General features: G+C 46.2%; 1 protein-coding gene across 4 annotated transcripts in view; it reads right to left on the bottom strand.

Annotated features, from left to right (window-relative positions):
• Positions 1–14,593, bottom strand: part of Ninl (ninein like) — a 71,939-nt gene that overhangs the window by 47,494 nt on the left and 9,852 nt on the right. For 2 of the 4 annotated variants that reach the window (XM_029536404.1, XM_029536406.1), the window contains exons 2-4: positions 4,254–4,374; positions 1,558–1,751; positions 1,018–1,114 (exon numbers count right to left, since the gene is read on the bottom strand). In XM_029536404.1, coding sequence (XP_029392264.1) covers positions 1,018–1,114; positions 1,558–1,751; positions 4,254–4,260 — 298 coding nt within the window. In that variant the 5' untranslated portion in view covers positions 4,261–4,374. Of the gene's footprint in view, positions 1–1,017; positions 1,115–1,557; positions 1,752–4,253; positions 4,375–8,730; positions 8,753–14,593 lie in introns of those variants that run through there. The other 2 variants (XM_029536405.1, XM_021193544.1) reach the window with 2 other exon arrangements.

Genomic DNA, 14,593 nt, shown 5'->3' on the forward strand with positions numbered 1-14,593 from the left:
TGTTGGTGTGGGGCTATCATCCTTGTGTAAGTGTTGGTGTGGGGCTATCATCCTTGTGTAAGTGTTGGTGTGGGGCTATCATCCTTGTGTAAGTGGCCTGGGCACTAACTTTGTCCTGTGCCTAGGGCCTCTGCAATGAGAGAGGAAGTGCGGAAGGGGTTGACCATGTCATCCAGACCAAAAATCATAGTGTTCTGACAATGTGTGCATGGGGCTCAGGTACTGGGACACAGGGACTCAAATCCTAGCCAACAAGTACTATGGAACAGGGATAAATCTCTCCTCAGGTCAACTGTGGGTAAGACAGCACTGTGGAATTTCTAAGAGGGTAGACAGAACCTACATAAAATATACATGAAGCTCAAAGCCACACACTTAGAAGACACTTGGTATGAGCATTCCCCCTGCCTGTCACTCATCTCCACGCCGTTGGTCCGACTAGGATCCTTCACCCTGCTATATGGTTATACGGGAGGCCAGGGCAAGTAGCTGTTTCCAGTGAACCCTGAAATCATCACTGTCTACCTCACACAGTCCTCATGTCCCTAAGCAGACCAGCTTCCAGCTGTCTCACACCAGGCCCATTATTTTGTACCCACAGTCCTTTGCCTGGTGGCTCCCTGTCATGTGTCAGTTGGACTTATCATCATGTTCCTGCCTCACAGCCATTTCCACAGTGGGATTCCTGTTCGCACACTGCAGCACCACTGGCTGTGAGAGCAGATTAGTGTCCAGGGCGGAAGGCCAGTCTGCTTGCTTGGTACACCTAAGATCCCTGAGGCTCTACCTCTTGCTGCTCACACCTCAGTGCCTTGTCAGTGGCCCCCACAGGTAATGCCGGTTACAATCTGATGACAGTCACAGAAGAGGAACTCCAGATATTCTGCCCAAGTCTGCACTTGATGGCTTGTTGGTGACAGAAAAAGAGGCTAGAATTTGGAACAGTTAAGCTACACTTTGAATGGTCACAGATAAATAAAGGCAAGAAACTGAAGAGCTTACAGAAAATCCTCTTACCTGACTCGGAAGAACTACCTTCCTCATCAGAGGGTTCTACGCCAGAACCAGATGACAGCACAGCCACAAAGCCTTCCTTAAATTCCTCAAAGTTAACCTGTGGGAGTTTCAGTAAGGAGAAGACACTGTTACTTTCCACAGATTCACACTTAATTTCATGGACCACAACTCCCCTTGGAGTCTTTTTTTCCTCAAAAGACCTCTGATTATTGCCTTTCAGAGTAAGGATGTTCATTTCACGTTTTCAAGGTAAATCTGAACCACCATATTACCACCAAATAAAACAATCTACCAAACCAAACCAAACCAAACCAAACCAAACCAAACCACACAACTAAGAGAGCAACGGCAGCTAGGCATAGCGGGCCACATCCACACGGCTGGGTGTGGCTGTTTACGCTCCCTGAAGTTCTTCTTTCAATCCCTAGAACAACGCGGTTCACTGCTGGAGACTTTTCTTCCCCAAGTGTCTTTCTTTGGGTGCTGTGAACCAAATGCCCACAGCTCTGCACTGTCCCTCGGCAGGAGTCCACAACTCACCCTGGCCAAGCGGTCATCTCCGAGAAGAATGTGAAGGAGCGCAGGCAGCTGCTCCTCCAGGCCAAGCTTAGTACATAGCTGGGTCAGCTCTTCCTGATCCAGGAACCCGGTCCCTGTGGTGTCGCAGCTGTTGTAGACATCCCTGAGCCGTGACACATAGTGGTTCTCTTCTTCGTTGTCCATCCCATAGCAGGCTGGTCACGAAGGAGAAAAGGGAAGCATCAGGTTAGCTAGGTTTCTTAGCCCCATTTCCCTCAGGCCACACATGGGACAAAAGCGGATGAAAGAGCTAGCATGTAGAAAGACGTACCAGGAGCCCTTGTGGGGTTGAGGGCAGCTAGAGAAATCAGCTTCTCTTTGCTCGAAAGGCTAGTGTCTAAGGCAGGGACCCAAGGCATCCATCAGTCAGCAGTCACAAGAAAATAGAGCTCCTTCTCGTGTGTGTGTGTGTGTGTGTGTGTGTGTGTGTGTGTGTGTGTGTGTGTGTTAAAGCTACAGAGTAACCAGAGAACAGATGAAACCCAGCATGTGCCTCCATGCCAGCTCCATATGAGGCTGAGGCAGAGGAATTCTTGGGCCCCAGAGTCTGAGGTCAGTCTGGGCAACAAAACAGTATTCTATCTTCAAAACTAGAACTAAGACAGGGAGAAAGGAGGGAAAAGGAGGGAGGGGAGGAGTGGAGCAGAAAACGGATAAAGAGAAAAAGCTCAAACTATGCACAATTCCTACCTAAAAAAAAAGAAAGAAAGAAAGAAAGAAAGAAAGAAAGGAAGGAAGAAAGAAAGAAACAAAAACCAAAACCCAAAAAACCCTGTTAATGACATTTAGTGAGCAAACACTAATTTTCAATATACACCCCCCCCACACACTTTCACTTTACCTTATAAATACAAGGTCTCTCCCTTATACATAAAAATATCTACTTAAAAACTAAATTGTTAGGGTGGAAGACATATTCAGGGTGAAAAAAACCATTTATGTGCTATTCTTAATCTCCAAGAGAAGAGCTACAGTGATTTCTCACTGGTTCTTGAACTCTCTTGTCTCAAACAAATACACTACAAATACATCTGCCACGTATCTCCTCACACCGCTTACTATTTATTTACTAAGATTCTCATATTTATTATCATTTTGTATATATTATACTCCTGTATAATATATGATGGGCTCCTTCATCTCAGCAGGACAATTTATATACCTGAGCTGTACTCAACTTATCAAAAACATTTCTTTCTCTTCCTTGAACTACTGCTCAGTGCCCTGAAGATAGCCCGATGGGCTCTCCTCAGGATGGGCACCTCAAATGGTAACCAGCTACAGTGCATGGGGCATATTGTGTTAATACGTGTTGCTTGCTATCCCTGTTGAAACATCATTAAGAGATGAGATGCTTTTATAGGTTACCAAGTATTTCCATCATGATGGAATGTAAGTTCAAACTTTCCTGTGTGGAGACTCACAGCCAAATGATTTGCTGAGAACAAGAAAGCAGCCTGCGTTGTGTTGTGCATGCCCAGATACCTTTATCCTCCCCAGAACCCTGAGGGCTGAGGGACTATTCTGGGAAGGTGGTCTGAGCTACGTTCTGTCCATGCCTTGTAGGGAGTGTCACACTGTGCAGAAGTCCCAGAATAGCTCTGGCCCAGTGCACTGCTCTGTACAGGATTCAGAAACCCCTGGAGAAAAGATCCATGGATTACTGGTGACTACCAAGGACACTAAGAAGGAACACCAGACTCCAGAGGACCATCATGCACAGTGACAATGTTAACCCAGCTGCCTGTCTCCAGGTGCACCTGTGAGCTGAGGAGACAGTGGTCCTGGAGGCAGAGGAAGGAACTCTGAGGACCTGACCTGTTCCATGTGTCCAAGAGATATGTGTGACCAGGTTAGAGGCAGCAACAGAACTGAGAAGCAGCGAGGATGCATCTGGAATCCAGAAGGAAATACAGAGGGGCAGAGACAGCTCAGCCCCACAGCTCTGCTGCAGGCCTCCATAGTATCCTAGTATCAGTCACACTGAGAGAGATCCCGCAGCCCTCACAAATCTACCAGCTCTAGTCTCTGATCGTGCACATCACATTCAAACTTGAATCACTTGGTGAGAATACTTTACATCTGGTTGGAAACATACCACGGGGGGGGGGGACCCTCCTGATGTGCTTCATGTGTAAATTGACACTAATGAAGTTTCCTTGAAGTGGGAGAATTCACATTCCAAACAAGGTAATTTCATATTTTGAGTGACTCCCCCTTCTAAAAATGTTCCTCCAAATCAGTTTTCTCTTGTCTCTACTCCATTCTGAAACATTAACTACCTATTCTACTGCTTTCTAGGAGTCATGGGAAACCAGTATAGATCTTGTTCCCCACTTTGGCCCAAGGTACCCAGCCATGTGCAAGGTGAGGCTTACCTACGGACTGAAGTGCTTGCTACTTTAGTGCAGACAAGGTGCTGGCAAGAAGTATTTCGTGGGGTGGAGGTGGGGGAAGGGAAATGGTGATGGTAAAACAGATGAGATCCCCTGATATGACAATGTGGCCCATGGTGACTCACTCTATTCCCACCAAGTAGAAACACCCAGAGACCCTCAAATGTGGTTAAGAAGAAACTGGATTCCTCTACCTCCTGACCCTATCTCTAGTGAAAACTATTTGGTTTATTTTGGTCACTTTTACCACAAAACTGGTACCTGGCATGCACTTGTTCTTGCTGCCCCGGCTGCTGCTACCTTGTTATCTCCATTGCAGGCTGAGGAAGGCCAGGTTTCTGGCACCAATCCATGAACATTCCAAAGCCTGACGCTGTGGAAACTGCAGAAAAACACCAGGAACATCACTCAATACAGAACAAGGCTTGCAGCCAGCCTCACCTGCAGGGCCCTAGGAAAGGACCACCTTTTTAGGCACAGACACCATGGGTGGAAGAGAGGCACGCGGGTGATGTTTCCTGGCACAGACACCATGGGTGGAAGAGAGGCACGCGGGTGATGTTTCCTGGCTCAGGCCATCTTGAAGGAGTGGTCAGTTATAGGGTTATGCACAATTGGTCTTTTTGTAATTCTTAACAAAACCCCGTTTTCACGTCTCCTTGATGGAAGGGGCTCCTGCTGACTGACAGAGAAGTGGGGCCAGATCCAGACCCACAAGTGCATGAGAGGAACAATTAAAAATGTCTGCTGATCCCAGAAACTACCCAGGAGGTTCTACTGATTCCTTGTAGGGGAATAGTATCTGAGGCATTCTGGAGATGTTATTGAGGGTGATACCTCTCTGTCTTGGCAGGAGCCAAAGCGTTTCTCAAGTCAACCCCCTCCATTTCCTCCACTGCTGTGTGCATGGAGCAAGAAGAGAGCTGGAGTTACTGTCCCTTAGTCACCTAGCTATGGACACCACTTCCCCAGTAGGAAGACTCAAGAGAGACTGCCATCTGCAAGAGCCAGACACACAGAACAGTGCCAGTTACTTTGTGGGCTCTTTATGTAGGCACCACACACAGCAGTGACATTGCCACATGCCTGTAGAACTGAAATCATTTTCAAAGGACCCAGAGTTTGAAAGCCAAGTGGTTGCTGGGTAAAGATAACCACCTGGGATGAGGACAGAGGGCTAGGTACCATGCTGTGCCTGCAGAAGTGTTACCAATAGTGTCATACACAGCAACCTGGAACAAACATCTCTATGTGGTATACAAAGATTATTATTTTATTTTCAAAATAAATTTTATTGTATATTTAAGCCACCAAATGCCACCACTATTTCTCGATACATTACCCCATCACACTAGTAGCCCAGGTGACCAGAACCTGGGTTATTCACAATAATCCACCACACTCATTGCCTGCAGTGCATCTCTGACTTCTTCCTGCTACACACTGCCTCATTTCCATCCTTAGGCCAACATCATGTTAGCATCTCATGTTAGGTTCCTGTATCTGATATTTCCCTCCTTTTGTGGCTTCCTATGCTCAGCACATTTCTCTCACATTTGACCCATCTTGATATAAATGTCAGGATCTCTTTGTTCTTCTCTGAAGCAGGTTGTGAAGCACAGCTGGCCAGTCACTTGCCATCTTCTTCAGGATCCTGGGTGGTGGGATGACAAGACACCTCTTGTATTTTTAGGCCTAACCCCTAAAATTCTTCTTCCTACACATGTGGGTGTCTTGGGTTTCCAAACCTAATTATGCAGGTGTTAAAGTCCCCTACCCAGGATAATGGGACTGAAGGTAGAACCAGAAAGGAAGAACAGTAATGGTGTGTGTCTACCACACAGTTGAAAATGCAGCATCTAAAATTTTATGGGGCTCTCTCTCCACCAGCAGAGCAAGATGCCAAAAGGGAAGAAGGCCAAGGGGAAGAAGGTGGCCCTGCCCCCCCCCCCGCCATCGTCAAGAAACAGGAGGCCAAAAAGGTGGTCAATCCTTTGTTTAAGAAAAGGCCCAAGAATCTTGGCACTGGACAGGACATTCAGCCCAAAAGAGATCTAACACGCTTTGTCAAATGGCCCCACTACATCAGGCTGCAGCAGCAAAGAGCCATCCTCTATAAGCAGCTCAAAGTACCTCCTGCCATTATCCAGTTCACCCAGGCCCTGAACAGGCAAACAGCTACTTAGCTGCCTAAGCTTGCCCACAAGTACAGGCCAGAGACAGAGCAGGAGAAAAAGCAAAGGCTACTGGCCCATGCTGAGAAGAAAGCTGCTGGCAAAGGGGACGTCCCAACTAAGAGACCACCTGTCCTCCGAGCAGGAGTCAATATGGTCACAACCTTAGTGGAGAACAAGAAGGCTCAGCTGGTGGTGATTGACCATGACGTAGACCCCATTGAGCTGGTGGTTTTCCTGCCTGCCTTGTGTCAAGAGATGGAGGTGCCCTACTGCATCATCAAGGGAAAGGCCAGGCTGGGGCATCCACAAGAAGACAGGCACCACTGTAGTTGTCACACAGGTTAATTTGGAAGACAAGGGTGCTCTGGCTGAGCTCGTGGAAGCTATTAGGACCAATTATAATGACAGATATGATGAGATCCGTCGCCACTGGGGAGGCAGCATCCAGGGTCCTAAGTCTGTGGCTTGCATTGCCAAGCTGGAAAAGGCAAAGGCTAAAGAACTCACCACTAAACTGAGTTAAATGTACACTAAGTTTTCTGTATATAAATATAATTACAATTTTTTTAAAAATCCTATGGGATATGATGAAGAGAGGGGTATTATAGCTGTGTCTACATAAAAAAAAATCAAATAACAGAAATAGCTTGATGACAGACACATCATGAGAAACATGTCAGACACAGAAGCAGTAGATGAGGAGAAAAAATCTGAGCAGAAATAGTATAGATACAATAAAATAATTAATGCAACAGTGAATTGCATGATGAACAAAACACACTCTTAAGCCAACTAACTAAATCAGAGAAAAGGCTCAATAAAATTAGAGATCAATAAAGATACTACAACAAATATCAGTGGAGTTCAGAACTTCACAGGACGTATTCCACCAAACTGAAAATTCTAAAAGAAATTGATACATTTCTAGACACACTGGACACCAAAGTTAAATCAAGTGGAAATTAATAATTTCAATAGTTATACATCCAGTAGTGAGAATTGCCCACTAGTAAAATATTTTAAAGCTCCAGACTAGACAGATTGCAGGAGATTACCAAGTCAAAATAATTCTACAAAGAAAAAGAAATGCTACCAAATTGCTTTTATGAAGCCAATATTACCCTGATACAAAAACCAGAGCTGCCTCAAAGGTGTATCCAGAGAGAAAAATAGGGGCAATGACCAGCAGGAAAAGGAGAAAAAAGGAATAGCTGTTATTTTCTGTTACAGCTTTGTTTGGTTGGTTTATGGTTTGTTTGCCATTATTGAGACAAGGTCTTAGCTTCGAGGCCCTAACTGGCCTTGAACTTGCAATGATCCTACTGAGGGCTGGAATTAAAGCAGGTGTACGCTAATACAAAGGCCATTTTTGCAGCTCTGATGGCAACTTGGATAGAGCTCTGCTCATTTGTTAAGATCAACAACTGCTGCTGTGTGATGAGCTTGGATGAGTTTATAGTCTGGCTACAATCAATGACATGCAGGAGAGCCTGCCCTGCACCAGCAAGGTCCCCTGAGTGTCTCAGGAATCCTCACATTAACTTAGCCTCTTTTTACCAGCCTTTCGATTCCAAACCCCACTATACTGAAAGCTAATTCCTACAATTTTTTTTTGATTTTTTGTTTTTTTGTTTTTGTTTTTGTTTTGTTTGAGTCAGGGTTTCTTTGTGTAGCCCTGGCTGTCCTGGAACTCACTCTGTAGACCAGACTGCCCTTGAACTCAGAAATCTGCCTGCTTCTGCCACCCAAGTGCTGGGATTAAAGGTGTGTAATCACCACTGCCTGGCTACGAGTTTGTTTTTTGTTTGTTTGTTTGTTTTTGTTGTTTTTTTTTAATGAGAAACTTTAAGTGGCCTCAAATAGAGCCATGTACTGGCTGACAGTAGTCTCTGTCAGGGCTGGGGCCACTCAGGAGCACCCACTGGTGTCCTCTCTCCTTTGTGCTTTGCTAGCTCTCTGACTTCCTTCACTATTAAAGACAATTATAAAGAAATAAGGAGGGGTTGTGGAAGTGGCTCAATAGTCTAGACTGTTTCCTAGCATGTATGAGGCCTCAGGTTCAATCCCCAGCAGCCCATAAACTGGGTATGATATTGGTAGCACATGCTTGTAATGCCAGCACTTACTAGGTGGTGGCCGAAGATCAGAAGTTCAAGGTTATCCTTGAGTATACAGAAAGTCTGAGGTCAACTTGGGCTACATGAGACCCTATCTCAAAAAACAAAAAAAGAGAGAGAAAGAGAGAGAGAGAGAGAGAGAGAGAGAGAGAGAGAGAGAGAGAGAGAGAGAGAGAGAGAAATTCACTTTCCATAGCAAAACAAATAGTTTCTTCCAAAGTCCAGAGGAGATAGGAGTTTGCCTAAAATAAATAAGCTAGGCCAGCACCTGCCTGAACTAGAGTCTGGTAACTTTTATTTTTTTAAGACAAACACAGGCATTTAACTCCCAGGACCCTGGGTGGGGAATATGGCCTATGACAGGTTTTCCCCATCGGATGGCAGTGAGAAGGATGAGCCTCTCAGAGACACACATGGAGAAGATAGGGCTCTGATCTTACCCACCGTGTTTCTGAATCCAGCATGTCCTGCCTTGAAACAGGAAGGTCAGAGCAAAATCACTGAGGGAGACTCTCCTATGTGTGGGACAGTCAAATGTCCAGTCCCTGGAAGATGCAAAGCCAAGGCAGGCTGCAGCAAGCACTTTAGGAAAGCGGGTGTGAATATCCCAGGCAGAGCTCAGGAGGCAGGAGTCCAGCACTACCAGGTATGTTTACTCAAGGGGTGTTTATAAAGCAAACACACTCATAACTACCAACCAGAGTAAGAAAAGACACACTGGCCACATGTCCAAGAGGTCCCACTGTGGCATCCTGGGCGAAAGCAACGGTTATTACTCTATGATGCAGTGTTTGTGGTGTACTTTGAAGATGGTAAAATGTCTTTCAAATGGCTTTAAGACATTTTCTGGCCCTAATATTGATAGGAGTTCCCTTGGAAAAGTAATATTTCTCTTGGAAATCACAAAGCACAGTATAATAAAGATTATTATATTTGATTTTTTCCTTCATAATTGTAATTCAAAGGTTAATCATCCAAGCATATCCCATAATCATAGCTTCCTGGAAGGCAAATGTGGAGGAACCATTTACGTGCAGAAGTTCAAGACCAGCCTTGGCAACATACTAAGTCGTAGAGACTTGAAAAGAAAACTTTACCCAGACACTTCAGTTCCATACAATCCACATTCATGTTTTAACATGTCATAAAACTGATACAATTCTAAATTTATATTTGAATTCTATTACAAATTTTGCACATGCAAATCAGTGTCTGACAAAAGAAAATTTCAATCTTCTATAAAGTTTTATGAAACCCACACAAAACACTGAATACCTTTTAAAACCATAGTGGGCTATAATCCAGTCAAAGTGACACTTTCACAGATGAAGACTCTGGTATCAATGAAGGCAACAGTTCTCATCTCAAAGGAACAAAAGACGTGGTTTATTCTATAGCCAAAGGTGAATGATCATGTCCTAGGAATACAGATTTGGGTCTCCCCAAATACCATATTATGATGAAGCATCAACTTACAAATTTTTTAGTAAGAGAACAAAAAAAGCCATAAATCAAGACATTTTTAAAAATACATTGGTGGACACATGAGGTTGGTAGGTCATAGCAAGATAGAAAGGACTCTGCATTGGACCTTGGATGTCAACACTCTTAGCATTTTTATTGGGGGAAGATTAGGGTTTTGTTAAGCTAATGCATTCCAGAATGCATTTTATGTTAGTCACAGGATGTTAGGTCTGATTAAAGTAGGCAAGGAATGGCTACTCTGAAGCTTCAAGAAAGCTTGAGATAAATTATAATTAGGCTCTAGACTTGTACATGGCAACCCCTGTATAACACTGGAGTTCTAATCAGTCAGTCAGCCTTTGCAGATACAACTCTCTTCTAGGAATTCTGATTCAGTTCCCCCCGTTGGCCAACCATCAAATTTTGTCCATGTTGGGGATATATATTATTATTAAAGATTATGTCTCACCTAGCTAGGAAGGCTCATTTTTAGGATCTGATGGAAATGAGGGTGAACACCGGGCAAGAGAGCAATGGAATAGCTGGTAAAGCCATCAGGAAACTCCTGGACCATATCAGAAGTATTAGCCTGGACAAAACACAAAAGGCAAAATACTAAGAACCACCACCTCAAGAAAGCACCAGAAAGTATGCACAAAGCAGGAGGATTCTGGAAGTGACAAATAGTCACAGGGGCACTGAGAGGTCCCCACCTTCACAGCAGCCAGAATATTGATAGAAAACCATTCTTGGATGTATAATACCTATAATCCCTGCACCTGGGAGTTGGGGGCAGAAGACCTGTAACTTCAAGACAAGAAAAGTCCTGTTTCAAAAAGGGGGGCGGACAGTAAAGCAGGGGACACGATTCAGCAGTTACAGTCACTGGCTGCTTTTGTTGAGAACCTGGGTTCAGCTCCCAGCACTCATATGGAGGATTTCAGCCATCTGCAGCTCGTTCCAAGGGATCCAATGCTCTCTTCTGGCCTCTGCATCACCAGGCATACAAAGGCTTGCAGCTTGTCACCTGAGTTTCTGGCCCTCCTCTCATCAGGCAGGTAGAGGTTACAGCTCTTCCTTCCTCAACAATAACAGTAATAACAGTCATCTCAACAACTATCAGCTGGACCCATGCAGGACTCTGGAAGGCAGATGTGGCTGGCTGCTGAGGGCTGACAGCCCAACGGAGGATATGTCTCCAGCTCTGTGCTTCCCAGAGACCTTTAAAAACACGTCGTGGGGCCGGGTGTGGTGGCGCACGCCTTTAATCCCAGCACTTGGGAGGCAGAGGCAGGCGGATTTCTGAGTTCNTGAGTTCCAGGACAGCCAGGGCTACACAGAGAAACCCTGTCTCGAAAAACCAAAAACAAAAAACAAAAAACAAAAAAACAAAAAAAAACATGTCGTGGGACAGTTCTAAGTAGGTGGAAAGAGGTATGGAATATTATAGTACAGATGGTTTTGAGAGCTGCAACACAAGCAGTAAAATGAGAAAGCTGTGACCCCATTCCTTACTTGTAGTTCCTGAGCGGTACACCACAATAGCCTCTGTACCACAAAGCTGTCAAAGTGGCCACAGGCCCCTCCTTGCCACCCAGCTTATGGCTGCTGCAGTACAATGTCCCGCAGGAGTCTTTTGAACTTCTTCCTTGCTGCTGGGGTGTCAGAATGCCTCTGCTCAGGGGAGATGGGCCACTCAGGGGAGGAGAAACGCAGGAGTTTAGGCTGTGTGTCTTCCCTGCTGCTGGGGTAGGTGCCAGGCCTCCGACAAACCCAAACTGCTCAGGGAAGGCAAAATCCAGTCTAAGATAGGGGTCCCAGCCTGTGTTTCTCTGGGTGAAAGTGACAGGGGTTGGGATGGAGTCAAACTCCTGTGCACCCAGATGTCGCTGGGACTCGTCAGGAGTTGAGAAAGGTGGTTCCCATGCTCTGCCGGGAACTATGAGGGGTTGGGAATGGGAGCCTGGGCTTGTGATGAGCCCAGGACATGTGTGGAATCCAGCTTAGCTCTGAGTGAGTGCCAGAAGTACGGAAGGGCTGGAAGAAGGGCCTTCTATGGGAGACAAAGCCCACCTCCTCCTGAGGCGGTTCTTGATGGAGGAGACGGTCCTTGCTTGTCCAAACTGTTTTATTCATGGCAGATGAGGATAAACCAGACTAAACACCTCTGCAGGAAGGGATGCCCAGGAAGGAAAGCTCATTGGCTAAACCCTTGGGGCCAATATAGATACGCCATTGGCATGGAGAATTCTAGGTTTTCATGCTACGTGACTGTCACGGTCCTCTTGGTGGGGTGTCGTGGTCACATGCTCCAGGACAGGAACCTGGTTGGGAGCTAGTCTGCACTCCTGCTGTTCTCAATTATGAGATATATTTGGGTTCGCAGCTTGCTACAACCTTACCAGTTCTATCTGGTGGCATGGTCCACTGCCCCACACAGGAGCTGCCCAAAACAGTGGCTCTGGTTAAAGGGCAGATCTCTGCAGCTCTGCAGCCTCCAAGGCTGTCTGTGGTACATCTCCTTTCTCACCTCAGAGCAGTCCACAGAGACAGACACCTTTCCTGCCTCTGCCTTGGCAGCATGAGGTGATCCACGGCAGTAACCCCTTCTTTCTTGCCTCAGCCCACAGCTTTTGTGACACCACTGCTCCATAGGAGCTGCCTACAGTGGCAGCAGCTCCCCTCCAGCCTCCCCAGCAGTCCCACAGGGATGGTGTCTCAGCAAAAGCCAGTTACTGCCTGAAAGAACTTCACACCCTAACCCATGGGCCAGATGCAGGGAAAGGGTGAGTGTGTGTGTGTGTGTGTGTGTGTGTGTGTGTGTGTGTGTATGTGAAAAGCCACCAATCCCCGAGCAGGAAAACCTACCAATCCCTGAGCCTCCTCTCACCAACCTCCCCAAGCTCAGGACTTGAAATCCCAATCCTCACTCTGGAAATCTCGGCCCTGAGAAGCTCCGCACCCCCCTCATAAATCCTATCTGGTAAGCATGGCCCCTTTGCCAAGTTCCTTGATGTTCATGACCTGAAAGCAGAGGGTAGCCATCCCTGGACCCACTTCGGCTCATTCCTTAGATTTCCTGCCTGCTGTGACTCGATATTCTGTGAGAAGAAAAGCAACAGTGAAGAGAAGCCGTGAAGAGGAGGAGAGGGGCTGAGGCTCCTGAGCTCCTCAGCGCAGCTGGGGAGTCTCCCCCCTGGGAGCTGTAGTGCTTCTGCTGAGGAGACTTCCTCTTAGAGCTCTATGTTTCCTGGGTTCCTATGTTTCAGGAGACACTGTCCCACCTCAGAGCTGTGTGGTTCCTGGGCTTCTGAGTCCCAGGTTACCTTCCATCCAAGCAGAAACACTTAAACACTTATACACAGAGCCACCATGCTCTTCCCCACATCTAGCACCAGCAACAAGTCACAGGCTCACACCTTCTGCTTTGTTTCCAAGGCCTCGTCTTATTCTCCAGAGCTGTACGTTTTGCATTACTTTGAGTTTTCAGCAATTACCCGTAAGCAGTGCCTGTCTCAGGAGACCTAAGAAACCTTGTTCCACTATCTGTGATGATGGCTTGTACTGAGCCACAGAAGTCCTCAAACCCTGGCTGCTTCTTTCACGTAAGAAAAACCCAGTCCACAGGCTCCCCAGCCTGATGACCCAAGGCCACAGAGTACTTACCCACTGGTAAGCCTCCTCCAGATGACAGAAAATGCTCTGCGGGGCTGAAGCATAAAAGATCAGCAGTACGCTGTGACTTGCAGGGTAAGTTACCACGGAAGAGGAACAGAGTGTGTGCGCATGAGCCGCAGACAGCCCACATTCTAGACGGAGAGGTCACTGCACTCTTCTTACACCTGGAGCTGGGAAATACCAGGACCCCTGAAGCCTGCCTGGTCAAAACAGCCAGTTCAACCTTTAAAGGGGCTGGGGAAGCAAGGTGTAAGCATCCATTCACCAACAGGCATGTTCTAAGCACCTGCTGTGTACCTCACCACAGCCTAAATCCTTGGATAGCTAACATGGCATGCCGGTAGTGAATATGCATACATTCATGCAAAACAACCGTATACACAAAATTAAGTATTTAAAAATAGGGGTGAGGAAGCAAAGGAGAGAATGGATTAAACAGTTTTAGTAAATAAAAAGAAACTGAAAGTTTAGGACTGGGGTCATTTGGGTATGTTTGAATATGCTCTTTCTCAGGTCATGCTGGAAGTTTTGTGTCAAGTAGGGCAGCATTGTGGTATTTAGAACTACTAAGAGGCAGGGTCTAGCATAAGGACATCAGTTCACTGTGGATATTCCCTCAAAAGACAGTAATGTAGTTCCAGTGAGACCCCAACAGGTTCTTCAAAGAGTAACTTTTATGAGAGTGAGCCTGGGCCCTTTAACTCTCTCTGGCTTTTTGTCTTAATACGTTCTCTTCTATACTGGCTCCTGCTATTTCGATGTCAGCACCAGCAGACCCTTGCCAGAGGTTTAAGTGTACAGTCACCTGATTTTTGGACTTATAGCATCTAACACTATGAGCCAGACAAACTTCTATTCTTTCATATTTTAAAAATAGATAAATAATACTTTGATTTATTCACTTTACATCCCAATCACTGTCCTGCCTCCTACTCTCCCCTCCCACAGTCCCTCCCTCCATCTCCCCTTCACCTCGGAGAGAGTGGAGCTCTACCCCCTGGTATCCCTTCACCCTGGCACATCAAGTTTCTTCAGGGTTAGGTGCTTCTTCTCCCACTGAGGCCAGACAAGACAGCTGAATTAGGGGAACAATGTCCACAGACAGGCAACAGCTTTAGGGACAGCCCTGCTCAGGTTTGGGGCCCACATGAAGACCCAGCTGCAC

Source organism: Mus pahari, chromosome 3 (assembly GCF_900095145.1).
Source record: "Mus pahari chromosome 3, PAHARI_EIJ_v1.1, whole genome shotgun sequence".
Lineage (NCBI taxonomy): Eukaryota > Metazoa > Chordata > Mammalia > Rodentia > Muridae > Mus > Mus pahari.